General features: G+C 58.4%; 1 protein-coding gene and 1 long non-coding RNA gene across 5 annotated transcripts in view; one reads left to right on the top strand and one right to left on the bottom strand.

Annotated features, from left to right (window-relative positions):
* The window catches only part of LOC133229106 (uncharacterized), a 42,580-nt gene extending 23,982 nt beyond the window's left edge, over positions 1-18,598 (top strand). The window contains exon 3 of the long non-coding RNA XR_009730481.1: positions 15,788-18,598. This is a non-coding gene — a long non-coding RNA (uncharacterized LOC133229106). The remainder of the gene's footprint in view (positions 1-15,787) is intronic.
* Positions 5,896-23,755, bottom strand: PATZ1 (POZ/BTB and AT hook containing zinc finger 1). 4 transcript variants are annotated; one of them, XM_061385413.1, is made up of 5 exons: positions 22,128-23,745; positions 20,748-20,811; positions 14,607-14,778; positions 8,823-8,960; positions 5,896-7,415 (listed from the first exon to the last, which is right to left on the bottom strand). In XM_061385413.1, exons 1-5 carry the CDS (start codon positions 23,396-23,398, stop codon positions 6,997-6,999), a joined length of 2,064 nt encoding a protein of 687 aa, XP_061241397.1. In that variant the 5' UTR covers positions 23,399-23,745; the 3' UTR covers positions 5,896-6,996. The 4 variants fall into 4 exon arrangements, with proteins under 4 accessions (XP_061241397.1, XP_061241394.1, XP_061241395.1 ...); XM_061385410.1 differs by lacking the exon at positions 8,823-8,960 and having other exon boundaries at positions 22,128-23,739; XM_061385411.1 differs by lacking the exon at positions 5,896-7,415 and having other exon boundaries at positions 7,422-8,895; positions 22,128-23,755.
* Between the last annotated feature and the right edge of the window lie 4,211 nt (positions 23,756-27,966).

The raw sequence follows: 27,966 nt of genomic DNA on the forward strand, positions 1-27,966 counted from the left end.
TTCCTGGCACGTCGCCCTCTCAGAACATCTGTCAAATGAATCAGCCATCGCTGAGTGCCAAGCACTATTCTAGGTGTTGGGAACACAGAGATGAATTATCTTTGCACGAACCCCGTCTGCAACGAAGCCTGGCCCCGTGTGGGGAGATGGATCCATAAAAGGATGATGTAAAAGTAGAAATTATGCAGAACAGGGAGATGGCACTTAGGGATGGGGCCCTGGGATCCACGGTCAGACAGTTCAAGATTCGGGTCTTGACTCTGGCACCGCGCAGCTGTGTGAACATTGGCAATTACTTGACCTCTCTGGGCCTCTGTGAGATTAAACAGAACCTACTCCTCAACCACCGGAGAAGGCAATGGCACCCCACTCCAGTACTTTGCCTGGAAAATCCCATGGATGGAGGAGCTTGGTGGGCTGCAGTCCATGGGGTCGCTAAGAGTCGGACACGACTGAGCAACTTCCCTTTCACTTTTCACTTTCATGCATTGGAGAAGGAAATGGCAACCCACTCCAGTGTTCTTGCCTGGAGAGTCCCAGGGACGGGGGAGCCTGGTGGCTGCTGTCTGTGGGGTCGCACAGAGTCGGACGCGACTGACGCGACTGAGCAGCAGCAGCAGCATTCCTCAACCACGGGGCTGTTGAGGTACTTGGGGCCCCTGGCACGGTGCATGGCGCAGAGCAGTGATGTGAGGGTGAAGCTGCCTCCCTCCTGGAGAGGGCGGGGAAAGCCGTACAGGCAAGGGGCCACCTGAGCTGAATAAGATGAATAAGCATTCCTCTCGGGCTTCTCTGGTGGCTCAAGTGATAAAGACTCCACCTGCCAATACAGGAGACACAGGTTCAATTCCTGGTCTGGGGTGACCCCACATGCTCCGGAGCAACTAAGCCCGTGTACCGCCACTACCGAACCTGTGCCCTAGAGCCCGGGAACCCCACCTGCTGAGCCCACATGCTGCGGCTGTTAGAGCCGCAAGAGAAGTGGCTGCAATGAGAAGCCCACTCACAGCAACTAGAGAGCAGCCGCCGCTCGCAGAAATTAGAGAAAAGCCCGGGCAGCAGTGAAGATGCAGCACAGCCGAATAAATAAATAGATAGAATTATTTTCTTTAAAAAAACGGAGCTCCTCAGGTAGACAGGAGATGGAAATGACACGAAAAGGCAAATAGTTTATCATCATCCAGAGAAAAGCTCAAAAAGAAGTAAACAGGCCCTGCCGCGCGTGGAATCTGTGGTCCTCAGTGTGGACGTCGGGCAGTTTTTTAGCTGAAATCTGAAAGATTACTCACTCAAATGGATGTGAACGGAAGCAAAGGCTTCCAAGAATCAAGAATGCCATGTGAAGACTGCCGAGAGTGACGGAGGCCGGAATCCTCTGGAAGAACCACGCGGCATCCATTCCGGCTGAAGCGTGCCTGGAGCAGCATCATGGGGGCCGGGGTGGGGTGGGCAGGCTCAGGGCACGGGTTCCGACCCGGGAGAGGAGAGAGGCAGAGGAGAAGGAACGTGCTAGCCGGACGGAGGTGTGGTCGGTCCCGCAGGCCCGCCCTCAGCGCTGCAGGCCTGGCCCCTGCCCGTGTGGCCTCCCCCGTGTGGGGCGCTGGATGGAATGCAGGCAGCAGGCCTTCCCTGCAGCAGAGGTGCGTGGTTCTCCTGTGGTGGCTCCCTTCAGCGGCCTTATCCTCCAGGAGCCTTGTTTGGTCGGGACGGATTCGTCTCTTAGGTGAATGTTTGGCGTTTCCTTTCACACAGTTTAGTGGGAGATGCAGATCCAGACAGACATCCTGCCCCCTGAACCTCTCCAGTGAGGACCACCTCCCAGGGTCCAGCAGGCACCTCGGGAGGGCCCGGGAGAGTCAGGCCTTGGCCACGGAGAGCGGGGCAGAGGCGGGGTGTGTGAAGACGCCAGTTCTGGAGGCCTGCTGCCAGGTGCTGGGTGGCTGGCTGGGATGTGAAAACTGGCAGGAATTGGCGGGGCCCTGGGGATAGCGTTAGGGTGAGTCTGACGTGGCCACCCAGCATAAGAGAAGGCAGGACTGTGGAATTTCCTCCTGCAGGAATACTGGAGAGAACTGAAACTCTGAGCTCACTGCCAGACCTGGCCCTTTATCCTGGTGCCTGTGAGCACAAGCCTCTGGGGAAGCCAGGGGGAAAGCTGGGGCAGACGGGGACAGAGCTGGCCTCACTCCCCACTTCTCCGGCTCCCCGCCCACCCTCTTCCCTCTGACCTGCCTCCTCTGCCCCGCCCCTTCCCCCAGAGGAGACATGAATGAAAACAAGGTGACCAGAGAACTGGGCAGGCAGGTCTGGCTCTGGGCACAGTAGGTGCTCCTTTGTATGGGGCTTGGAGTTCTTTGAATGACCTTGTTTGGGGGACATGGCATTGCGCTCTGCGGGGATCAATGGACTGATCAGCAGACCAAGAAATCATAAGCTCTGGGTGTCCGATCCATTTTACTCACATAAACTGTGAGCCCGCAGTTGGCTGGCCCCGAGTCTGAGAGAAGTCTGAGCTCTGAAGCCAGGGGAGGCCGGAGGAACAGGAAGAGAGGCTGGTCTTGAGTGGTGGTCAGCCGACTCGGGCTATATGGGAGCCAGCATGCACCAGGTTTTATAAGACGGATGAGCTAAGAATTATCTTTACATTTTTAATTGGTTGGGAAAAAACCCCAAAGAATATTTTGTAGCACGTGAAAAGCATATGATGTTCGAACCTCAGTGTCCATTGATGCAGGCTTGTGGGAACCCAGCTGTGTCTGTGCCTGGCTGCTCCTTACAGCGGCCACAGGGCTCTCAGAGCTGAAGGTGTGCACCCTCCTGTTTCACAGAAAACACTTGCTGGTCCTGCTCTTGTGCTTTTGTGTGGGTATAGCCTGGTGGAGGGGACGATGCAGGTGAACTAGGAGGGAGCCTTCTGAATGTCTCCTGACGTGCTTCACAGGAACCAGCCTGTGTAATCCTCACAGCGGCCTCGAGAGTAAGAGCTGCGCCTGCCAGAGGCTACCGGGTTAGAAAGAGGTGGTACTCGGACCCTCGCCCCGTTGGCAGTCTCAGAGCCCACCGAGAGCCAGGGCCTCTGGTGACAGTCCGGGGAAGGGGGCCGCTGCGGCACTGCGAAAGGTCAGGGGAGGGCAGAGGTGAAGGCGGCCACGGAGACGCTAAGACTCAGGTGCACAGGGCTGTGGAGGAAGAGCCTTCCAGGTGGCTGGTGTTTCAGGGAAAAGGCTCGGGGCTGGGACAGTTGAGAGGTGCTGAAAAGGGGTGGGGAGTGTGGAGCCTGGTGGTCAGGACTCACCCCAGTGCAGGGCCAGTCCCAGCCCCTGCCCCGCACCACTGAAGGCCCCATAAGGCTGTGTGTTCTGGGCACATTGTTCAAGGGTAAGAACAGCCTTGCCTCTTTGGGAGGTTGTGAGGGTGTATAAGTGTAAAGTGTTCAGAAGGGCACCTGGCACTTGGTATGGCGGCTATCGCGCTTACTCTTGTTAAGTTTGGGCTGTGACTGCAGGTCCGCACCAGTAGGGGCTTGTGCTCTGGGCAGCCCCCGTAGAGAGTGTAGGACTGGAGCGGGGAGTCTGGAGGAATCGAGCTAATGTGGAAAGTTATTAATAGTTCTGCGGACCCCACAAGGCTCTGGAGAGAAAAGGGCAGAGTAGTAACAGAGGGGGCCAGGGAAGGCTTGGGGCCCACTCACGCCCAGGGATGTGCCCGATGTGTGTGATTCAGCCTCAATACAACCTCCCAGGTCAGTGCTGTGTCCCCCCTTCACGTCAGGAGGCCAAGGCGTGGAGCATCGCCACGGCTGTGGAAGAATCTCAGAAGCACCTGAGACTTGCCTCAGGCACCCCCACTCCCAGCTGTCGGTGGTCACCTTTCTTGGTGGCCATATGTGCTGGGGTCCCTTGGTGCCACAGGGCCCCGCTGTGGGTTATCACCACTGTGGGGAGGCAAGGCCAGTGCCCCTGTCCTAGCCCAGACCACCAGGCAGTGAGTGGCTGGACAGGTTCCCTGGTGTGACAGGTCTGCCCAGAGCCAGTCCAGCAGACTGCTGGGGGTGCGCGAGCATCTTCATTCAGAGGGACCCAGGCTTCCCGGGTGGCTCACCCGTAAAGAATCTGCCTGCCAAGCAGGAGATGCAAGTTGGATCCCTGAGTGGGAAAGATCCCCTGGAGAAGGAAATGGCAATCTACTCCAGTATTCTTGCCTGGGAAACCCCATGGACAGAGGAGCCTGGCGGGCTGCAGTCCATGGGGTCCCAAAAGAGCAGGACACGGCCTGGTGACTAACCAACAAGGGGACCCGGGAGCTGAGGGGGTCAGTCTCGAGATGAAGAGTGCCCTCACTGTCTCGGGCACTCCTGGTGCTGACCCTGACTTCCTCTGCAGCTTTTTTCCGGTGCCGGCCCTTGTCGTGGGAGCCTGGTGGGGAAGAGAGGCAGCTCTGTGCCAGGTATGGCCATGTGCAGAGGTACTGCCACTGGAGCTGGGGCCAGAGGCCCTGGAGTCAGAGGACAGAACTGAGTGTGAATCCTGCCGGCGCCCCTTCCCATGTGATGGGGCGAGGGCGTGCTGGGGGCAGGGCAGCGGTACCTCCACCTCTCAGCCCATCTGCTCACCTGCAGGAGGGGGAGTAATGGACCCCACCTCACAGGCTGTGCTGAGAATTAGGCCCAGGGTTCAGCTCAGGCTCCCTCCCAGCCTTGTCCTTCCTCTGACACTCACCCCAAAGGGCCCAAAGCCTGCATCACACACTCCACAGAGCCCAGCCACTTACCCCAAATTTCATGTAGATGCTTCGGGCTTTTAAAGAAAATCCAGCTATGGGAGATGGGGGCAAAATAGATGAAGGGGATTAAGAGGTACAAACCTCCAGGTATAAAACAAGCCACAAAGAATGTAATATACATAGTAAAGAACAGTCAATAATGTTATAACTTTGTATGGGGATAGGTGGTTACTGCACTTATCCTGGTGATTGTTTCATGATACACAGATTGCTATGCGGTACACCCAAAACTCTCATCACGCATGTCAACTCTATTTCCATTAAAAAAGAAAAAAAAAAAAAAATCCAGTCTTTACCTTTAAGCCAGAACAATGTAATTACTGATATTAACGTGGGTCTAAATCACTTTGCGCCTCGTTTACTTCTGGTCTGTGTCTATTTCCCTCCCATCGTTACACTTTTCCTTTCCACCTGCTTGGAGATGAGATGCTGTTTCTGAGTTCTGGGACTTCCCTCTTCCCTGGGGTTCCTCAGGATGTCCGGGGTTCCATCCGTCTTCCTGTCCCTTTGTGCGCTGCCTTTTTAACACGTTGTTATTCACTTTTGGCCGCGCTGGGCCTTCACTGCTGCACAGGCTTTCTCTAGCTGTGGGGAGCAGGGGCTGCCCTCTAGTTGCAGCGCACAGGCTTCTCATCACAGCGGCTCCTCTTGTGGAGCCCGCGAGCTAGGGTGCGGCCTTGGTGATTGCAGCTTACGGCTCAGGATGAGCGATTGCGGCGCTTGGGCTCAGTTGCTCCCCAGCACGTGGCATCCACCTCTCACGGGCCTGGGGCGCGCACCTGCTCCCCTGCTGTCACTACTCCTACCTTGGATGTTTATCTGGACTCTGTGGTTAAGTCTGCTTCCTGGTTACCCGTCTCTCTCCCTTCAAGCTCCATGAGTGTATCCTGGGCACCACTGTGACCTCAGGGTCTGGGGCAGACAGCAGTGAAGACAAAGGGGAGAGGGTGGGTGGACGCTGGCAGCCCAGTCTGCAGGGAAGCACCCACCTGTCGGTCCCAGTGGAAGAGAGGCCTCCCGGGACCGCATACGGGTGCAGGGGCTCAGATGCCCATCCCCCAGTCCCAGAGACCCTCATAGCTGAAAAAAACAGAGTCAGGACAGCAGGCAGAGTAATGTAATGTACTAATGTTTTTAATACAGTCTGATCAGGTCAGTTCACGTCACAGGGTTGACCCGGGCTTGCTCCCGTGCGATACAACCACGGTGCATGATGTCCACCCTCGCTCGTTCTGCCTCCCTCCAACAGCACAGAGAGCCCCGCCCGCCCTGACCAGACTGGCATTTTTAAAATTTTGCATAAAACTATTTCTTCCATAGACTTCAAACAATCAACTAGCCAAGTTAATTATGGTACATCTAAACAAAGTTTTAATCCTAACCCTAAAGTGTGACTGCGGTTTACAAAGAGCTCTGTATCACCTGGGATAGCTTTCAGTAGCAATTCACTACGACTGGTCCTAAAAAATAATAATAATAATAATAATAATTAGAGAATTAAAACCCAACAGCAAGTTGAATGGTTAAAAAATCACAGAAGAACTGGAATTTGGGGTTGGAGTGTCCTCAATGCTAAGCCTGTCCTAGTGGCAGAATGCTAGCCTTCAGGTAGGGCTCAGAGAAAGGGTGGGGGCCCTCCAGGTCAAATGTCAAGCTCAGAGGGGCCCTCAGAGGGCACTGCCCCCACGGTCCACGGGACGCTGCTGCGGGCTTCCAGCTTCCTTAAAAACAGTTGGGCATCAGCTTTGTGTAAGTGGGTAGAGACCCTACTGTGGCTTCTGTGGAGGGATATGAGAAGGGGGGATGAGGGATCGGAGAAGGAGGGCAGGGGACTGGACTCTCTGAGGTCCCAGGACGCTGTCAGGTGTGGGGGTGGGACTGGGGCCACTGAGAATGACGAGCACCGGGGGCTGCCCGTTGGAGAAACCGGCCCTGGCCTCCCCCGGGAAGCCCGCGTGTAGTGTTTTTTGCCCTCATCCCATACCGGGTCTTGTAGGTTATTTCTGCCGAGTATCAGATGAGAATCTATTTCTAAAGACCATTGGGGGATGGGTGGGGGGTGGGGGCGACAGGGCTGGAGCGGGGGTAGTTAAAAACGAATAAAAATCTTCTCAGCTACAGAACCCAAAGACACAACTTCCCTCCGCATTCACAGCATTTCCCAGCCGTCCCCAGCGGCTGTCTCCGCAGGGACGCAGCGTCTGTCTGGCTGCCTCACTTGCCCTCGGGCCCCAGGGGCTGCTGGTCGACCTCGGGGTCGACCAGAGACGAGGCGAATGCGGACTGAACGATCTGAAACCCGAAGGACTCGAGGAGAGACATGTTCTGCTGGGGAGAGAAAGGCGAGCCGAGGGCGGGGCCCAAGTCCCCCAGGGGGCCCCCGAGGGCGCGGACGTGCACCTTCTGGATGTGTTTGTTCAAGTAGGACTTGGAGCGGAAGAAGCTCCCGCACTCGGGGCAGGGGTACTTCTTCTCGCCGTCAGACTCCATTTTGTTTTTGGGGACCGCCATGTCGCAGGAGAAGGAGCCGTTGGTACTCTGTTTCTCGGGCGTCTTCAGGTCGCTGGCGTCCGAGAGGTCACCGTAGGAGTCGGAGCTCTCAATCGGATCCTGATGCGAGCATTTCTGACCTTCTAGGAGGAAACAGAACACAGAGGGGCGGGTGAGGCCGGGCTCTGGGGACGCCCCCTTGGAGGGGGTCACCAGGGGCCAGCTCACAGACTCGTGGAAGGCAGCTGATGACCAGCCACCGCCCAGCAGAACCCACGGAAGTGCAGCGGGTCAGTCGGGGAGCCCGGCGTGCCTACGGGGGGGTGAGGCAGCAGGGCCTGGGGCCGCTGACCTCCGTCGCCGCGGACTCTCCACGCAGGCGCACTTGAACCGCTCACCGCCATCTTAGCCTGCTTCAAGGAATATGGAGAGGGGGCCTCCACTGTCTCCACCGGAGAACTCAAGAGCCCAACTCCTAGGCGCCCTCTCAGGTGCCTCTGCGGGTAAAACAGCTGTGGTAATGATGCTGAACAGGTATGTCGGTGACCTCACCTCGGCACCAAACTGGCTGCGCCCTAGCAAGGCAGAACCAGAGCCGTGGGCTCCTCGACCCAGGCAGACCCCATCGACCGCTGAGGCTGAGCCGGTCCTTCTCCCGACGCTGCGAACACACGCCCTGCCCTCCGCGCCTCCGCCTGCCAGAAGCCTTCCGGGCCAACTGGTCAAAGCACAACAGCTTAGAAGGAACTGAACAACTCCATCGGCTGCTGTCCATACGCAGGGCCCGGGACAAGCCGGGCCTTAGGACAGCCCTTGCTCATCTGCCCTGCCCGGCCCACACGGGCATCCTCCACCAAAAGCAGCTTCCTGTCTGGGTTCAGAGCGCCATGCCGGGAAGGGAGGTCTGTGATGGGAGTGTGGAGCATGCCAGCTCTGCCCTCTGCCAAGCCTGGGCATCACCCACAAGGCAACCACAACTTGAAATACCGCGGAACAACCGGAATCAACCAGTGGAGGTGGGGCCTAGGGAGCTCTACGCAAACCGAGTCGGAGTCAGCGCCATGCATCTCACAAACGCGGCCAGAGGCTCTCCGGAAAGGGCTGCCCACAGCAGCCAAAGGCCCCTGCCGAGGGGGAAGCCAGCCCTTGGCTCCCCCTGCCCACAGGCTCAAAGGAGAAGAAAGCGTTCAGCCGCAGCACCACGCCCTCCTGGAAGGGCCACAGGCAACGGACAGGCCCAGAGGCTCATCATGCAGGGCTCCTCTTCCTGCCTGGGCCGGGGGCGTCCCTCAGGGCTCTAGGTGTGGGGACTGGCCAGGAGCGAGGGGGGAGGGCTGGGGAAGAGGAGGCGGGGGCTGGATCTCGGCAGTGCCCTGCAGTGAGACCCCCACTGTGACTTCTGTCCTGGAGGCCACTGCCACTCGGATCTCGAGCCGCCTCCTCGAGGCGGCCAGCAAGTCGGCCGCCTTCCCGCCTCCCCACGCCCGGCCCAGCGCCCCCACAACACAGTCTGCGCAGAGAAGCAAAGTGCAGAGCAAGGGGTCGCTTGCCTTTGTTGCCATAGGTCCTGGCGCAGTGGAACGCTGCTCCCCCATTCGGGATGGGCTCCTGGTGCCTGGAGACCTGGGGAAGGGGAACACCGTGGTGGGTTTTAACATGGACCTTTAAGTAGGAGGCAGAGGAGAAACCTAAACAAGACAAAAGGAGATGAGATCCGCGGCCGGCACACAGACACCTCTCTCTGCTTCCCCCTCGCCTCTCCTCTGGCCGCGCGGGCTAGCACTTCTAACAGGGGCCCTCCTTGGCTCAAGAGCACCACAGCCACGGGAGCCACCGCCAGGCTCAGGAGGGCGGCGGCACCGTCCTGAGTCGGCATCTCTGCAGAGCCTGCCCTGCAAGGCTGCGGTGGAGTCCGCCTGGAGGGAGGGTCTGAGATCCCACTCCTGCCAGGGCCAGAGGCCCGCTGCCTCCAGACCGCTCAGTGCCTCAAGGGGGCCAGTGGTCAGAGCGGATGGTTCACAGCCCCACACCAGCTGCGGGGACCTGACTAGAAACACAGTCAGGAAAACACAAGGGACTCCAGGGCAGCCTCGGGACTCCAGCTGCCTAACACGAAGGCAAACCATCTGCACAAGAGACCGGACGCAGGCAAAATGAAGTCCCAAAGAAGCGCCTCCGGAGTCCCCCTTCTCCTGATGGTCAGGACCAGCTCTATTCTGCTCATTTCTCACCTGCAGAGTGACTGGGTTTAGTGACTGTTTAGACCTTCTGAGGAACAATGAAAATGGGAAGTTGTCTTAAACGGAGGGTTGCAGTCATCTCTCATTCACAGTGGTCTTCTTGGTTAGGTTTTGGAGGATCCATCAGGTTCACTTAAGGAAGAAGGAAGAGGGACAGTCCTTGTCTTTACTGGGGAGAGGCAACCCCGCCATCTGGGAGCTGCCCCACTCAGATGCTCCGAGGTCACTTTGGGCCTTGAGACGCTTCCGCAGCAGCGATGAGTCCTGGGAGATGGAACTGGCTGGACCAAAGGAACTCTACTTGGGGTGTCACGGGAAGGAGCTGTGACATCAAGTCCCCCTACAGCCAAGGATCCGGAAGTGCCTTCAGCAGGAACCAAAACTTTGCAAAAGACCCACGTGCAGTGCTAGTGCCTTGATGGTATCCCTTCAGTCCAGAGGCAGCTGACATATCCTTGGGTACTTCCATTTTCTCGTTAAATTGTAGCCACAGGGTAGCAGTGGGCCCACAACCAATGGGCCAGTGGCTGGAGAGTACAGTGAACGTGTGCACAAGACTTGGGTTTTTTTTTAATGTTTATTTATTCTGTCTTCATTGTGGCTTGCGAGATCTTTAGTTGCAGCATGTGGGATCTAGTTCCCCAACCAGGAATCGAGCCCAGGGCCCGCCCCCTGCATTGGGAGCATGAAGTTCTAGCCCCAGGGAAGTCCCTGAGACTAGTTTTAAAAATGCTTGGATTGGCCTGGCTTTCAAATGCTGCTGGAACTATTGTTCAGTAAAGGTCACCTTCAGCCAGTGACAGAGGCATGCCAGGCCCTGCATACTGTGTGTATCATGCTGTGCTTCACAGCCACAGGTACAGCTGCTAAATGGCAGAGCCTGGACCCAGTCCGGGGACCACATGCATCACACAGTCCTTCACCACTAGGCAGACTGTCTAATGGTCCCTGCATCTTGGTCCTGGACCCAGAAACATCCCCGGGCTTTGTGCAACAGGCTCAGTTACCACCACTTAAATTCCTGCACTTTTCTGCCACATATGCATGCTAAGTTGCTTCAGTTGTGTCTGACTCTGTGACCCCCATGGACTGGTAGGACCCCCACCAGGCTCTTCTGTCCATGGGATTCTCCAGGCGAGAATACTGGAATACTTGCCATGCCCTCCCCCAGAGGATTTTCCCAACCCAAGGATCAAACCCAGGTCTCCTGCACTGGCAGGCAGGTTTTTGTAGAATCTCATTTAACAAACGTGCTCCCGATGGTAGCAATTGTGGTTCTGGAGGGAAATGGGGGACACGGTGAACTGGGCTTCCTCTCCTGATGAAAATCCTCCGGGACAGGATGCTACTGTCCCGCCCTGCCTAGTAGAGCATGCTGTCCTGCGCTGTGACTGGGTGGTCTGCCTGCGGCCAAGCATGGGAACAGACTGGCTTCCAAGGGTCCCACAGGAATACTCTCTCGAGGGAGGTTGTGGTCAGAAGGAGCAGCGAAGGCCCACAGGATGGAGGACCTCAGCCCTGTGCCCTGGCAGGCAGCAGAAATATCAGACTTCTGCTGATATGATGACACTGCTTCAGCAGGCAGTCTGTGTCTCTTCATCCCTGTGGGGCCTCTGAAGTGGAGCGAACCACTCTCTTGGCACACCAGGACAGGGCCACGGCAGCCAAGAGGGACAGAAGAGGTGGGAAGGAGCCCCAGGAGCTATTATATCTACTCCTTGTGGGAAGAGCTGTGCTGGGGACACAGCAGATGCTCAATGAAAGCTCACTGCGTTTTCCTGGAAAACAGTCTGGGGACCACGTGGCTGGGTCCCCTTGACTCTGCCCCAGCTGCTGACTGCTTACTATCTATAGCAAAGCCACGTGGTGGGTGGTAGGCAGCATCCACAGCTGCCACCTAGAGCCCAGAATTTAAACACACGGCAGCTCAGCAGCCAAGTTCTGGGTTGAAAGCTGAGTTTTCCACAAACACATCTTTGAAGCCAGACACATTTGGCCGGAATTCTAAACTCACCTGCTTGTCCATCACTGACTAACCAAGAACCAAAGAGGCCGCATGATACAAGGTTTGGGGTGATGGGGCTCGAGCACACCGGTGACACCCCCATCGCCGACGGGCTACCTTCCCATGCTCCAGGGGCAGAGAGTTTACTGCCACGAAGCCACTGGGCCTCTGCGGCATGTCCTTGGCTGGTGTGTGCACTTCCCACTCTGGAGGCAAACCCTCTGCTCACAGCTTCCACATCCGTGCGGGGGTCAGAGGCTGCTTTCTCTTGGTCCACACCTTGGTGGGGCCGCGCCCAGCTGAGCTGTGCTGGAGAGGGCTCTGAGCAGGTCTGTGTCCGCACGGCCCAGGAGATGGCACACCTGTTGTTGGTGACAATGTGTGTGCTCGCCTCCGGCTGGAGCGACGGCGTTCCCTACCCGTGGAGCAGTGACACGTGGGTGCAAATGTTGTCTCGGTCACGGTCAAAGGGAGACTCCCAACGTGCTCCCCCTCGTCCCAGGATACACGCACGTGTACACGGCCTACCACAGAAACTTCAGAAGAAGGGAGAGCATGGCAATTATTACACCAGGTCGTCCCCACCATTCAACTTGGCTGACTTCCTCAACTCGAACGTGAGGGAGCCGGCTTCTGCAGCCATCCGATTCCCCTGCTGGGACTCATCTCCTCTAAGATGGGACGGCCCATGTCCCGATGTGTCTCCAGCTCAAAGACGAGATCATCTGTCTCCAGCGTGGGATCTGCTCTCTCCCATTCTTCATGGGCAAGAGTCTTCTGTGTGGCTGCAAACAGGCAGATGGGTGAGTAGTAGAGCTGACTGTTCAAGGACTGCTGGGACTGCAGGCTATCAGAAGACACCTGGAAACCGACCTGATCCAGCCTCACCTGTTGATCGGCGGGCTGACCCTCCGCTTGGTCCATCGCAGACAGAAGGACATCCACCTAATTCCTGCGGCAGCACCTGCGTCACAGCTTTGATAGGTCAGCCCAGAGCTCCCTGTGATCTGATTCCAGGGTCTCCATGTCCCAGTGGCCCGTCCTCTTCCTGGAAAAACTGCCTTCCTCTTCCTTTTTGTGGGGGGAAAGGAATTTCTGCCCAAGGAATGAGTCCAAGGTAGAACCCTGCTTCTTCTCTTCTGACGAAGACCAAGACTGTCTTCCTTCTGAGGACCCAGGGTGGTTTGGACTTCTCTCTTCTTAGAGGAATAGGACTTCTGCTCTGACGCTGGGACCCGAAGCTGCTTTGCTTACAGTCCAGATCCAGGGGCTTTTCTGAGGGAAGGAGGGCTCTGGTTCTACTCTACCAGCACCCCCACCCACCGGAGCCACGTGGCCTGTGGCCGCCGCCCAGTCCTCTTCACCAGCGCAGGGCAAACACAGCCTGACTTTCAGCAGTTGCTGGCTCTGCCACACCAGCTGTCTCCTGACTGGGTTAGCATTCCCTCTTGCTCCCCGCTGCTCTCAGCTCTTCTTTCCTCCTGAGCAGGGTCCCCAGGGGCTGTGGCCCTGGGCCCCCACCCCATCTCCCTGCCTCTGTAATCCAGGCTTCATTTCAGTCTCCTCACTGGCATCCTCCTCCGCGTGCACTGGTTTCCCACCTCTGGTCTCCGATGCCGACTCTGAGGCTGAGAACGTTAACTCTGAAACCCTGACAGAGTGCCTGCTGGCAGCACAGTGCAGCGGGCCTGAGCCATCAGGGGCGTGAAGAGGAAGCCAGACAAGGAACCGTCTCCTCCCGGAGCCGGGCAGCCCCGCTGCCCTCTACGGACATGCAGAAAATAGGACGGATGCCTCCACAGCTTTTCTGACCACCTCCCAACCTGCCCGCTTCCACAGCACTTCCTGGTGGTACACACATCGGCATCTGGCAACCTTCAAGGCAAACCCCAAGTGTGCAGTTCTGGTGGGGGGTGGACCCAGCCCAGGGCAGCAGGAACACCTGGCTACTCTGCAGGCACCCTCCACAGGATTCAGAGACCCCGGCCAAGGACCGCAGGGGTGCTGTGCCTGGTCAGGACCAGAGTGTCAGAGAGCTTTGTGTCTCCCGACACAGCGACAAAGGAGGGCCTCCCGAGTGTGCTGTGGCTTGCAGGGCCCAGAGAACGGTCACCCGCCCCGTCTCCCGGGATCTTCACAACAGCCCTGTGATGTGGGCAAAGGGGTGTTCTCAACCCCTTGTAGAGATGAAGAGACTGAGCCTTAGACACAGGGGAAGGGAGAGTTCAAGGTCGTACAGGAAGGTGAGGTGGGAGGGGCCGGCGAAACCCAGGGTCCCCCGCCTCCTGGCTCAGTGGTCAGCCCGTGAAGCCACACATAGGACTTCCAGGAGCACTGGAACCAGCGCGTCCCAGGAAACAGGACTCGCAGCCCTGTCCCCCGCTCCCAGCCAAGCCAAGCGCACCATGCAGAAGCTGCCTCACGCACGCCGGACAGCCGCGCCGACTCCGTCAGCAGACACGGCACAGCCTCCTCCTCAGACAACACGAGCCTCAGCCCTTCCGGCAGCCGGCGGGCCCGGCAGAGGCGACTTCACCCAACACGACAGTCAGACGCCAGCCAGGCCGACCTCGGCCGCGAGCACGCTGCCCTGCTCCGAGCACCTGCCATGTTCTGCCCTCGTCAAGGCCACAGTCTGCCCGGGTCTGGATTTTTATGCTAGAAAGTTCCGGCCCTTGTTTACCTACAGACTTGAGCTCTTTACCTGGTTGCTGACTTTCACCCGTATGCCTGTGACTCAGCCGGCACGGCTCTCGGGTCGGTCTCTCTCTCTCCTACCTCTCGGGGGTCTCACGATTGCCACAGACCTCAGTGGTTCAGCGCATCCATCCTGCCCCCGGGGCAGCAGGTGCGTCATGGGCCTCAAGCCTGGGAAACACCTCTCTCCTTCTGTCCCCGCCTGCTGACCTCCTGGGAGCTCCCACTCCAAGCTCCCCAAGTTGACGGGAAAGGAAAGGGCGACACACAGCTAGCTGAGGGTGAGGTGTTCACCGCTCAGTGGGGTGGGCGGGAGGGGTGGCTGTGCAGAGTGGGGCCTGAGGCGGGGCGCAGGCCCGCCCCCCGACGTGAGGAAACAGCAGGGCGATTACCTCGGTTACAGATACTGCAGAAGTTGCTGGGCCCCTCGCTGTGCTTCTTCAGGTGGTCTGCCATGTACGCCGCCCGCAAGTACTTCCCGCATACCTGGCAGGGCACCTTGTCTTCGTGGCAGGCCAGGTGGGAGCGCAGGCGGTCTCGGGTGGCGAAAGAAGCATTGCAGGTCTGAGGGCAGAAAGGAGAACGGGGTGAGGTAAAAGCTGGCCCCACACCTGACTCCCCGTTGAGCACATCGTGCCACAAAGCATTTCCAACCAACACAGGAACTCCCTGTACAAAGAGAATTCGGCAGGTGGCCCAGGCTTCCTGCCCAGATGCCGAGCAAGCCGCTCCTGCTCCCCACAGTCTTCCCCACGGGACCCCTGAGCTGGGATCACTGGTTCCCACTGGCCCCCGACACGCCCGGTTCATGGCAGGCTGAGTTCTGCAAAACGAAGAGCTAGGCACTTTTCATTCTTGAACATTTAAGAACTGACTTTCGTTGCCCTGGCTGTAAGTGAATTTACAGAAGAGCTGCTGGCATGTAAATAGAGCAGTCTTCACCTTCTCCACCCTGGGTTTCCCCTGGTTGCCTCACACGAAGAATTCCATTTACTCACTATTTATTCAAAAGTGACAGTTGCGGCCACGGGGAAATGGGAAGGAAAGGCAGGATAGAACAGAAATTACTCTTCATAACATTCGCGTGCATTTGCATTGAAAAAGCAGCCCATGAAAGGACAGCGTCAACTGCGCGAATGTGAAAATTAGCAGAGACCAAGAGGCTCCTGGGGGGCATCTGGAGAATTCCCAGGACTGGTGCCAACCGGGACAGCACCGCCTGCGCCGGCCAAGTGCCCCTTGTGCCAGGCAGGCCCAGGCTCCGCCTTCATAGGTACTAGTGGCAGGCAGTACCTCACGGTGGCCCTCGAGCCTGGCTGTGCCCTGACCCCGCCAGCTGGGAGCTGCACTCAGCTCCCCAGATCCCTCGACTCAGTCTCAGTCCTGGATCTACCCGCAGCGTTCCGCCCAAGCCGGGGCCTGCACAGAGCCCTAGAGGTCACGGAATGTCGGGAAAGCCCTGAGGGTTCAATCTGATGACCTTCAAATTATTTTGGTTCCATGCATATGTCTCAGCTTTGAGTCAAGGTTGACTTCATTTCTTTTCTCCCTACGTGTGTGTTTACTGTTTTAGAACCATAAGAGAAAGCAACATTCACCTTTAAGGTCATCACAGACAGAACATTAACTCACTGAAGACGGGCCACCCCCATCAACTGGCTAGAATGGAGGTGCTCCCACAGTCTCCGTTGAACAGAAACAGATCCTGAGACCCCCGAGGCCTTAAGGTAAGCGTCTGAACACTGTCTCCACGTACAGCGTTTATCTGTTGCTTCACTATACAATCAAAGCGAGAAACAAACGTGCGAGATGCTGTGGAGATAGAAGACGCCGAGGTGGCCACCCCGGCCCCAGATGTGTGTGTCAGGACCGCCTCTGTTCTTCTTGGCCGTTATGTCTTAAACAAATGTCACAGATGTGAATAGAACAAGTTACGCTAATAAAATACAGCTTACCCTTGAACAGTTTTCAAGGGTTTGAACTGCAAGGGTCCGTTTATATGCAGGTTTTTTCACTAGTAAATACTGTGATAGGTGGTACAGCACCTATAATCAGCCGAACCCAAGGAAGAGGAGCCTGGACAAGGAGGAATCACATGGACAGGAGGCCGACTGCTAAGCTGTGCGTGTGTATCTGAGCCCGAGTCAGCGCTCTCACCTTCACGTTGTTCCAGGGTCAACTGTACTGCTTTCACCTACTTCACATGTTGAGTTGATTCATGTGACAAATGAGGGGCTAAGTTCTGAGAGTGACCTGCACAAAGCAGAGGGCTCAGCTACTGCTGGGCCAGGGCCCTCCCCTCCGTGGTCAGCCTGGGGTGTTCCCACCCTCCGCGACCCACAGGCAGGCAGGCAGAGGTCCCGCGAGGACCTGGGGCAGCTGGACTGAGAGCCGGCCCGAGCCCATGCTCTGACCACCTCCAGCCTCAGCAGAGGTGTCTTCTGGTGAAAGGTGTTGGTAGTTTTTATCAGTGCCCTTGGGGGCCAGGCTATCCTGACAGAGGTGACAGGATTTGTGCAGGGAAACTTGGGCACTCACATGACTCAGAAAGCATCATGGGTGTCTGGTCTCATGGCCTCAGTAGGGGGAAACAGAATTCTTCCCTCACCCAGCCCACCAGACTGTAAACCAGGATAAGGGGTGCTGTGGACACCTCAGGGAGAAGGGGTGAGAGCTGGCTCTGCTAGACAAGTGACCGAGGACCACCCATCCCGTGACGAGGGCAGTGTAATCTACACCACACAACACAACTCAAGAAAGGAAGCAACCACGGACCAGGTGTAAGAAAACGCAGCTGAAAACGCACACTGAGGATTCCACCTTCCGTGCTCTCTGGAAGAGGGTGCCGCCAGAGGGAGGTGAGGGAGAAGCCTCGTTGCCAACTTTCTTTTGGGACGTGTCCTTATAAACACTACCTGTCACGCTTTGCTAACAAAAGATAATGGACAACCAAACCTCAATTATCCGCAAGTGGATTATCCGTCTAGGGGATTCGCTAAGCAAAACTGAAATCGCAGACCAGGCTGAGGTTCCCCACCCCGTCGTCCACTGATTATCTCTCAAGGGATGAGAGCTAACTTGAGCCTGAGTAAGCATCATTAGGAGTGTAAATCTGCTACTTGGAAAAAGAAAATGTGAAAACGTTTCCTGTGTTACAAAGCCACGCTGGAATGGTGGTTGGCTTCTCTATGCCAGCACTGACCCTCTGGCCGGAGAACCAGAGGTTTTCTGGAGGAACTGAGAAAGTGCCCAAGTCCAGGCCTGCCAGAAGTTCACACAACAGCGAGCATAAAGGGCCTGGCTACTTGACTCAGGAAAAGAAGCAGAAAGGCTGAGAGAGATGGATCTCAAAGACGGGGTGCCCAGAACTTCCAGGCTGGGGCCACTCAAGACAGAGGCAGCCCCTGTCCTAGGGGCAGAAGGCAGGGCACCATGCCAGGATCAGGACCCCGGCCCGGTGGTGCTGGGACGGCCGCCTGGCCCCAGCCCCGCGTGCAGGCAGCCTGCTGTTGCCAGCGGTACACCGGCCAGGGCCCCCCAGCCTGAGTCCCCTCTGGTCGTCACCACTCAACCCACAGCCCCAGCCAGGCTCCCTCCCCGCCCTACCAGTTTCTCCCCATCCCAGACTTCCAAAAGTCCCAGACTCCCAAGGGTTGAGCAGTTTGGGAATGGGGCCCAAGTGGTAGCAGGGACACCGGGGCACACCCTACGCCGGTGGCCTTCGAGTCTGGCAGCCTCGGGGTAGAAGTCTTAAGGGCAACATGTGGGGGCCCAGCAGGCCCCCTTCTGGAGGATGTCAGTTCCTTTATTCCCACCTCAGTTCCTAATGAGTTATCCCTCCAGCCCAAACCCCACCCCCGACCAGCCCCTGAGAAGTGGGGCCACGGGGAGCAGCAGGAGAGGTCTGAGCTGTTCCAGCCTCTCGGTGTCAGGCTGAACTCCCTGTGGGGGGAAGGTCCAGCCCACAGCACGTGCAGATGAGCAGTGCTGGGGCATTATGAAACCCCAGGGAAACTGGTGTGTCACCGCCAGGCTGAGCCTCCATGCCCCTGCATTCGGAGGACCTTTGCCCTCAGGCTGAGGCATCAGTCCCCGTAACCGCTGCCTCTCTGGCACCAGGAGGGCCGAGAGGTATGGCCGTGCCCAGCCCTGCCAGGGGCCCCAGGAACCAACTCCCAGCGAGCCGTCTCTTCACCTCCGATGCTTTCAGCACACACACCATGCAAAACAGACTCCCCTGCCCTGTTTAACCCAGCCCCGGCACACCTGGCTGGCCAGCCTAAGCCTAAGGGGCAGCACATCTTCACCTGCCAGGTCACCGTCAGGGGGGTTCTGGCTGTGGGGCTGGAGGCGGGACCACGGCCCTGTGAGCGTGTGTGTGTCGGAGGGCAGGGCAGGGCAGGCACGTACACCAAGAGACCGTGAGGTCAGCGTTATGACACAGACCAAAGACAAAACACACAAAGCCTCAAATGTTAGAATGAAAACTTTTATCATCACTCCTATTATTCCCACAGAGCCCAAGGGGGCTAAAGGACACACCACTGGGATCCAAGGGGGAGGGTCTACAACCGCTTTATCAGCCCCAAAGCCATGTGTCAGGATGACCCAAGGTAAAGCTACTGGTTAGTCTAGTTCCTGAGCAGACCTGCTAATGAATGACACTCAAAACCACAACCGTCTAATTCACGAGCCAGCAAGGAAAGCAGGACCTGTGTGAGTGGAAGGGAAGCAGGCAGCTCGGGCTGGCCAGCAGGAGGAGGACTCACTCCCAGGGTAGGAGGAGAGGAGGCCAGGCCCCCTTCCAGAAACCCCGGGCTTCAGGGAGGTGCTATCAGGGGAGGGGAGGCACTGGCCTCCAGGCAGGGGCAGACACCCAGGGTACCATCAGCTAAAGGGGGGAAACAAGGCCCGAAAGCCCTGAAAGAAACACGGAGACCGCGGCGGGCCCAGGAAGGAGCTCCCTGCAGCCCCCACATGGGGGTCCCTGAGCTGGGGAAGAGCCCGAGTACCCAGGAGGAGCTGGGCACAGTGGACAGGTCTCTCCCAGGAGCAGGAGGTCCAGCCCGCTGCCCCCACCACAGAAGACCTTCTCAGGAGGCCCGGCTAGCCTACAGGCCATTGGGTAAAGGCCCGGCCACCCTCAGAGGCCGTCCAGCCCTGCCTCAGATATCCCGGGGGGGCTGGGCAGAAGAGAGCGTTGCTGGAGGGTGCCGGGCCCAGGTTTTCAAGGGCTGGGAAGGATTTTTTTAGAGAAAGGGAAAAGGCGGTGTCAGGAACCGAATGGGACGACCTCCACAAAGCAGGCTGGGCAAAGTCCCATGATGGCAGGTCGCTAGGAAGAGATTCCAGGGGCGGCAGGCCGCTGCTGCTCCCAACCCACACCTGGAAAAAGGGCAGAGAGTGCAGGTTACCCCCCCAGGCCACCGGGCACGCCCCCACTGCCCGCTGGGCACCTCCTGCTCTGCTGGGCTGCTCAGCACACTACCTGGGCGTCAGAACGTGCTCCATAGCGGAGAGTCAGAGAGAGAGGAGGCAGCGAGCGCACATGCATCCCGGCAGGCCTGCAGGACCGCCGCCATGCCTGGCCCCCTGGGGCTCCCCGTCCCTCCTGCAGCACGTCCAGCCCTCCCTGTCGGTCTCCCCGGAGCACTCCCTCCTTGCCACCAACAGGATAAAGAGAAGCAGGTCACCCCACAACTGTCTCACGCCTGAGATGGTGAGAACTCGGCCCAGGAAAGGGAAGATGACCAAGGAAAAGAGAGAGTCGTGTTTTCCACCCACACAGGACTGCTTAATGGCCAGGAGAGGAAGCTTGGTTTTCTGGGCACCACAGGGCACCCAGATACCATTCAGGCAGACACACCAAGGGTGAGAATCTGGCTCAGTCTCCCCTACCTACTGCTACACAAAAAGCTCTCCAGGACAGGAAGCCACCTCGCTCTCCAGTTCTCAGAAGCCCTTGGCTGCGCGCACACGTGGCTCGGGACAGGTTAAGCAGGTGCCGGTGCAGAGGTGAGAGCACCAGCGCCCTGCCTCCTTGCCACCACCCCCACCGCGAGGTGCCTGAGCCGAGGGGACCCAGATGGAGCGCCAAGCCGGGTCAGGCTGCCAGGCACACAGAGGAAGCGGTGCGGGCCGGGCCACCAGGAGCCCTTCCGAAATCACTTCTGCCCACGGTGGCCCCTGCGAACCGCCGGGAACCAAAGTCGGACGCGGTGGGCTGCCAGTACCCCAGGACGACACGTGTGCCCTGCGGCCCACCATCCAAGGAACTGGCAGACGCCAGGAGAGGACAGCCAAGCAGCAGAGCGAAGACAGAGACGGGTGGGAACCAGGACCCAGCAACCAGAAGGGAGGGGACATCAGCAGTTGGGGGGAGGGGGCGGGGGAGAACAAAGGAGGAGAGCAGACGAGGGGGAGGGGGGCAGGGGGAGGGGGCAGAGGGAGGTGTGCACAGCGGCGGTCAGCCGGCAGGCCCGCTCAGACGCCAGCGGGCTCGTGTTCCCTCTCTGCCCCGGCCCGGCCCCTACCTGACACTTGTGAGGCCGCTCAGAAGTGTGCACCTGCTTGATATGTCCGTTCAAGTGATCAGGCCTGGAAAAGAGAGACCAAGAGAGACTTTAGAACAAGACCTCCAGAGAACAGGGGCTGCAAGCTTGGCCAGACCTCCCCCTCTACCCCTGCACGACAAAGGAAAGTCAGCTCGCAGCCCTGGCTCCTGAGGCCCAGGCCTCTGTGGCCCGGTTTTCTCTAGAGGGGGAAGGGAATGAGCTGAGCATTTGTCTCTGACCTTGTCTGCCCGCCCCCACCCCCAGACACTCCGTGATTTCTAGGTCCCAAGGACAGGGCTTTAGAATGAGACCAGGCTGCCTTGCTGCAGCCTTTCCGGGAGGGGCTGTGTGTGCTTCATTGTCCGGACTAAAGCCCCTTAGAAACTCCATGTTCCCCTCCCCCAGCCTCTCCCGCCACAGCAGCCAATGAATGCCACCCGGATGGAATTCAGTCCCCAGAGGCCAAGGAATGGAGCCCTAAGTCCCCAGCTGGGCTGGTAAACCAGATGCCCGACAGAGCAGGTGGGCAGGGGTTGCCTGACCGGTATGACTGGTTCCTGCTTGGGGCCCCTCTGAGGGAGTTCTCTGCATGGCGGTGTTCAGACACACAAGGCCCTCAGAGCCCAGGCAAGCTAAAACCAGCCTTTTATTCTGAATATCCTCTTAAGAGGAAAAACAACCCTCTGCTGGCAGACAAGTCTGCAAGTTCCTTATCAGTCTCACTAAAAAGTCGATCTAAAAAGACATCCTGCCCTTCTTCCCCCTCTGTCCAGTGCACATAAAGGGGATCTGTGGGTTCAGGTAGGCTCTGGAGCCACCAGGTCAGAGCATATCAAAGATCTCGCTGTTCAGAAGACTCTGGGTGCCCAACTCCGTGCCCCTGATTCCGGGGTCTCCTGGCCCAGGACCGCCAGTGGTGGGGGTGGGGTCCTACGCCGTCCCAGAGGCACTTGTTTCAGTCCCTCCCCCGGCAGCCAGGCAGCCATTCAAGCGGGGAAAGTCGCTGGAGGAGCCCGGCCTCCCGCCCCCAGAGGGGGCCCCTCGCCTGGTGCCGGAAACACAAAGGGAGCCCAGGGAGAAGAATGGTGAGGCCCGGTGGCTGTGGCCACAGCCGGCCCCTTCCCACAAGGCCCCGAGGAAGAGCAGCAGGGCCCGCCTAGTGCCAGAGAACGTCCCCCGAGGCAAGAGAAAGCGTGTCGTGACCACACCATCTCAAAAGTCAGCATCGTTAAAACCCTCTGCCCAAACCTGATGTGGCCCCACAAGGCCAAGTGAATCCCCAGATGCTGGCGAGGAGCTGGCTGTTCCAGGAGGGGGGCTAGGACAAGTCATGGGGGGTGGGGGTGCGCCGTTCCTCACCTGGAGAAGCCTTTCCCACAGCTCTGGCAGATGTAGGGCTTGCCCACGGACCCGTCGTGGGAGCGCACGTGGTAGGACATGCGATCTTTCCTCTTGAACCGCAGCCCACACACGGGGCAGGAGTAGGGCTTCTCCCCCGAGTGGGAAAGCTTGTGCCGGTTGAGATGGTACACATCACGGAAGATCTTGCCGCAGATCTCACATGCCACCTGCTTCCTGGTCCGGCTCCTCTTTCGAGGGCCGTCAGGGTCCTCAGAGATGGGCAGCCCGTTCTCACCCAGCCTCGGAGGAGGAAGGTCGATGTAGCCCAGCTGGAGGCTGGTGACCCCATGCTGGGCCTCGTGCTGCCGGAGCCGGTTGGCATCAGTGAACACCTTCCCACACAGGCCGCACGGAAGGATGCCTGCCTCCCTTAGGCCCCCCGGGGACCCGAACATTGAGTCCAGCAGGTTGGCCTTCCTTGGGCGGCCCCTGCCTCGCTTGCCAGTCAGGGGAGGAGCACTGGATGCCACATTGGGGAAAGGTGAGGTCAGCAGCTGGGGGGACAGGGGTCCGGCCACCATGGGCAAGCGGTCCACCCCAGGTAACACAGGCAGGGAGGCCTGGCTCGCAATGGCTGCACCAGCTGCCCGCGCTGCCTCCTCCTCGGGCTGCATGCTGCCTGCGATGCCATTGCTGTTGGCAGCTAAGGCTGCCCCGTTGGTCATGTCCAAAGGGAAACCCAAGTCCGAGGTCCCGGGGGGACGAAAGAGCATGATGTCGGCCCGGGCAGGGGGCACCAGGATCTGCACATTGGACTGTTTGATGACTTCCTGGCAGATCTCAATGACCGACCTCATCAGCAGAAACTTGGCGGCGGTCATAAGCTCAGGGAAGCTCTCCAGGCGAACCACGATGCGGGAGGTGTAGGCGAAGTCCAGTATGTCCCCAAACACCTTGGAGCTGATGGTGTGCATCTCCAGCTCCCGGCTGCCCCCAGCCCCGCCGCCCGGGGCCGCCGCCGCGCCCCCCACGTCAGCGGGGCCCCCGTCCGCAGCTCCGCCGTCGCCCAACTGGGCGCTGAACACCGACTCAAAGTACTCGCTGCAGGCGGCCAGCACCGCGCGGTGCGCTGGGAAGCTCTCGTCGCCCACCCGCAGGAGCACGTCGCAGAAGCGCCCGCCGTTTTTGCGCTGCTGGTTCAGGTTGTGCAGCATCTCCGTGCTGTGCCTGCTCACCTGGTAGGTGTAGCAGCCCGACGGGCCGCAGGAAGCGTCGTTCACTCGCTCCATGGCCGCCGCCCCCTCCCCACAAGCCGGGCCGCCGCACTTACCCGCCCCACTCCCTTCCCCTAGGCAGCGAGAAGCGGGGCGCAGCGAACGTGTCTATACTCCCCACACGTGCCGGCCCGGGGCTCTGTAATCTCGCAGGTGCGCCGAGCGCACACGCCCCCTGCCCGGATCGGACTGTCTAGACGGCAGGACGCACCACCGCCCACATAGCTGCCCCCACCCCTGCCAGATCGTGCACTCTTCTCTCGTCTCCGCCCGCCCGCCTCCCCTTCTCTTTCTACCTCCGGGGGGGTACGCGAGCAAAGAGGTGCGCCCCTCCCGCAAACACGCCTGCCACCTCCCCTCCCGCCCGCCAGGCGGCGCCGGCGCGCAGCCAAGAGGGCGCGCGCGCGCGGGGAGGAGGAGGGGGGGGTCTGTCGCGCAGGCGCGCGCGCGCGCGCCGCGGATTTTCCCGGGCCCGCTGGGGGCGCGCGCTGCGTCCCCTGCAAAGCGCGAGCCGGGGCGGGGGCGCCGGAGCGGAGGAAACAAAAGGCTAAGGCGGCGGCGGCGCCGGGGCGCGCACCAGGGCGGCAGCGCGGGCCGGATCCCGGAGCCTGGCGGGCGGAGTCGGCAGCGAAGGCTGGAGCGGGCGGGCAGCGGCGGCGGCAGGGCGGGCCCTTTCCCGGGCTGAGCGAAGACGGCGGCTGAGCGACTGCGTTGCGGCCCCGGGCTCCGTGTGTTCGGAGCGGAGGAAAGATGGCAGCGGCTGCACTTCCTCTTGCACTTTCACCCCTGGGGGGAGGAGAAGGAGGGGGCGATACCAACAACACCCCCCCCCCTCGCTTGCAGAAAAAAAAAAAGAAACGGCGAGCTCGGCGTGGGGGGCCCTCGGTGCCCCCGGCCCTGCACGTGCGCACCCGGATCCCTGGCCCGGACCTCCCCGCGCTGCAAACTTTCCACTTTCTTTGTGCCGAGCGCCCCCCCCCTCACTCAGCCGAGGATGCACGTCCCCCCTTCCCTATTTATACACCCCCCCTCGCAGCTCCGCTCCCCCCCGCTTCCTGCCCCCCCCTCCCCAGTCCCCTGCTCCGCCAATGCTAGCGCAGACTGAGCCCCCGTCCGGCCCCCGCCTCCCCACCCCGCCCACGGGGCCGGGGGCTGCAGTCTCACCCCTCCCGGACCAATGCAAACGAAGCGCCTAGCCAGCAAACCAGCTCCCACTGCCCCTCCCTCCCCGCCAAGAGTGGCGGCTAGCGGACAGGGCCGGGGGAGGGGGGAGACCAAGGGGGTGCAGATCCGGGCCCCCCAGCCTGCGGTGTGCGCCCGTAAGTCCAGCGGGCGTCGGCTACGCTTCGGCACCCCCCTTTGATGCGCGAAATCCCCAGAAGTCGCTTGCGACCGCCTCCCCCACTCCCAAACCCAAAGAGGGCCAGGGTCCTCGCTGGGGGCAGGCCGAACCGCCGGAGCTCCTTCTGGACCCCGCGCACTGACTGAGCCGAAGGGGCTTCGAGCCCGGGAAAGCTGGGGATACGAGGCCATCGTCCATCCTCTCCCCCAAACCGCCACACGCCAAGCTTTGTGCCCTAGGGAGTGGAAAGTCACCAGTTTTGGGAGGCGACAACAGAGGCAAGGGCGGTGGGCAGGAGCTGGCATCCCCGCGTTCCCCAGGGAAATGGGGGTACAGGAGGCTCCAAGGAGCCTTCCTGAGGTCGGGAGCATCCCCAGCGCCCGCAGCCCAGCGAGTCGCCGAGCGCTCGGGCTCTGAGCCCGGCGGGCGGGCCTGGACGCTTTGTCCCCGGCTGTCCGGGAGATGCTGCCGCGCACGGGTTGGACGCAGAGGTTCGTCTGCTCGGGAAGAACCGGCGACTGCCGCCAGGGAGCCCGACTTGGAGCCCTGGGCTACAGGCACAGCGTGTGCGGGCGGGAAGTTCCCACAGTTGCAAAGAGGGAACGAAGTATGTGTTCCAAACTTTCCACGGTTCCAAACTGAGCGCTTCCATTAAGAGAAGCGGTGTGCGGGGCGGGGGGGGGGGGGGGGGGGACATTCTGGGTATTAGCATGCAAATGAACGGGCCCGGCTTACAACTCCTTTCGGGATTCCCACCGCCGCGCGCCCTAGTTTCGCGGAGCCACGCGCGCCCGGGGGCTTCCGGGCGTGGCACCGCGGGAGGACTCGAGTTCGAATTCGAGACCTCTGCTTGCTGGTTGTGTGTCCTGGTGCCAGTCACTCGGTCTCTCTGAACCTTAGTTAAGCACACTCAGTTTCCTAATAGGTACACCCAGGATAGCAGCACCTGTCTCGAAGTCTGCACAGCACGGAATTCTGGGCCGGGTCTTTCTACTTACACACCTTCGCCTTTCTAGGCAGAGTAGGTGTAAAACACTTGCTGAAGAAAATAAGTGATGAGGCTTAGAGGCTTGAAGGAAGTTCTCTGGACCCGGAGCCAGGCCATCTGTATTCTAAGCCCAAACTAGCTGTGCCACCTCAGGCTACTGCCTTAACCTCTCTGAGCCACATCGCAGATATTTTGGTGGATTCTGGGAACCGGCAATTTTTGGGTTGGAGAGCAGCGACAAAGAAAGAAGGAAGGGATCTGATTATTGAGTGCTTACGGTGTAACACACAGCCTCTCTCCAAGATAAGAGATGTTCCCATTCTACCGCTGAAGAAAATGAAAGACTTGCCCTAGACCACACAGGTAATGGTGGATCCAGGAATCTACCTGGGTGTGCCCCTTCGGAGTCAGTGTGGACCCAGGAATCTACCTGGGTTTGCCCCTTCGGAGTCAGTGGGTCCTGAACCCTCCTCAGTGTCTCCACATGAACTAGGAACTGATTCTCAGTCTGCTGTGTTTAGAAAACAGGGTGCTGAGACATCATCCTGGAGGGGTCACTTTGAGAACATGGGCTCTCAGAGTACTCTCAGAACTCTGCCCCACAGTGCTCTGAGGAAAACAAGATGCATCAGCCCCATTTTGCGGATAGGAAGCCTGAGGCTCAGGGAACTTGAGTGAGTGACCCATGATCCCACTATGAGGAAGTGGCCAGAGACTCATCTAGATCCCAGTCCTGACTGCTACTGGGAGCTTTTTTCTGCATATCCTCTGGGCAGAATAATTGTGTAGTTGGCCTGTGATGGTCTCCCATTTTCATCTATGGCTGAACTTTTCATCTTGCCTATCTCTTAGGTTCTTTCTTTTTCGATATAATTGAGATGAAATTCACATAAAATTATCCATTTTAAAGTGTCTAATTCAGCAGGACTTATTACATTCATAGTGTTGTACAAACAAGACTTCTTACCAAGTTCCAAGACACTTCTGTTACCCTAAAAGAAAATTATGTCTCCACTCCCCACTTCCTCCAGCCCCTGGCAACCCCCAGTCTCCATTATGTTCCTATGGATTTCCTTGTTCTAGATATTTAATATAAATGGAATCACACAAAATTTGATCTTTTGAGTCTGGCTTTTTAAACTTAGCATAATGTTTTCGAGGTTCATCCACGCTGTAGCACTATCATTCCTTTTTATGGCTGAATTCCACCATCTGGATATACTACCTTTTACTTATCTGTTCATCGGGTTGGTGGTCTTTTGGCTACAGTGATTAGTACCACTGCTGCTGCTGCTGCTAAGTCGCTTCAGTCGTGTCCGACCCTGTGCGACCCCATAGACGGCAGCCCACCAGGCTCCCCCGTCCCTGGGATTCTCCAGGCAAGAACACTGGAGTGGGTTGCCATTTCCTTCTCCAATGCGTGAAAGTGAAAAGTGAAAGTGAAGTCACTCAGTCGTATCCAACTCTTAGCGACCCCATGGACTGCAGCCTACCAGGCTCCTCTGTCCATGGGATTTTCCAGGCAAGAGTACTGGAGTGGGGTGCCATTGCCTTCTCTGGATTAGTACCACTATGAACATCCAATTACAGATGTTTGCTTAAGTACCTGTTTTGGGTATATACCTATCAGTAGAATTGGTATCATATGATAATCTATGATAATTCTGTGTTTAACTGTTTTCCAAAGTGGCTTCACCATTTTACATTACTACCACACATGTCTTTTTATGAGCAATTTTAGACTGATCAAACCTCTCATTTTATGAATAAGCATGCTGGGGCTCAGAGAGGTTAAGTAACTTGCCCAAGGTCACACAGCAAGGTTCAGACTAGAATCACATTTTCCTGAGTCCCTAGCCTTCCACCCATGAAGAGTCTCTTACGCACCTTCAAAGACCTGAACTACTTGCCTGAGCATCCGATGACTGATTTGACAGACCTGTCCAGTGAACGGCTAAATCAACCCTATGGTGCAGCTCCTCCTCTTCCCTCAGCATCTGTCCAAAGATCCCACCACCATGTTCCCAGTTTCCAGATCACACCTTGAAAAGATGCAGAGCTCGTAATCCCTGTGTCTGCATCCTGCTGCTGGCCTGGTGGGCCCACTTCTGTTTCAGTGGAGACCACGCGCCTCCATCTTGGCAGTGCACAGCTGGACGGCGAATCAAGAGCATCCTTGTCTCCCAAGCTAAGTCAGCTGTCAAGGCTGTTTGCTCACTAGATCCATATTTACTGAGCACCTACTAAGCACTA

This window comes from Bos javanicus, chromosome 17, assembly GCF_032452875.1.
Source record: "Bos javanicus breed banteng chromosome 17, ARS-OSU_banteng_1.0, whole genome shotgun sequence".
NCBI lineage: Eukaryota > Metazoa > Chordata > Mammalia > Artiodactyla > Bovidae > Bos > Bos javanicus.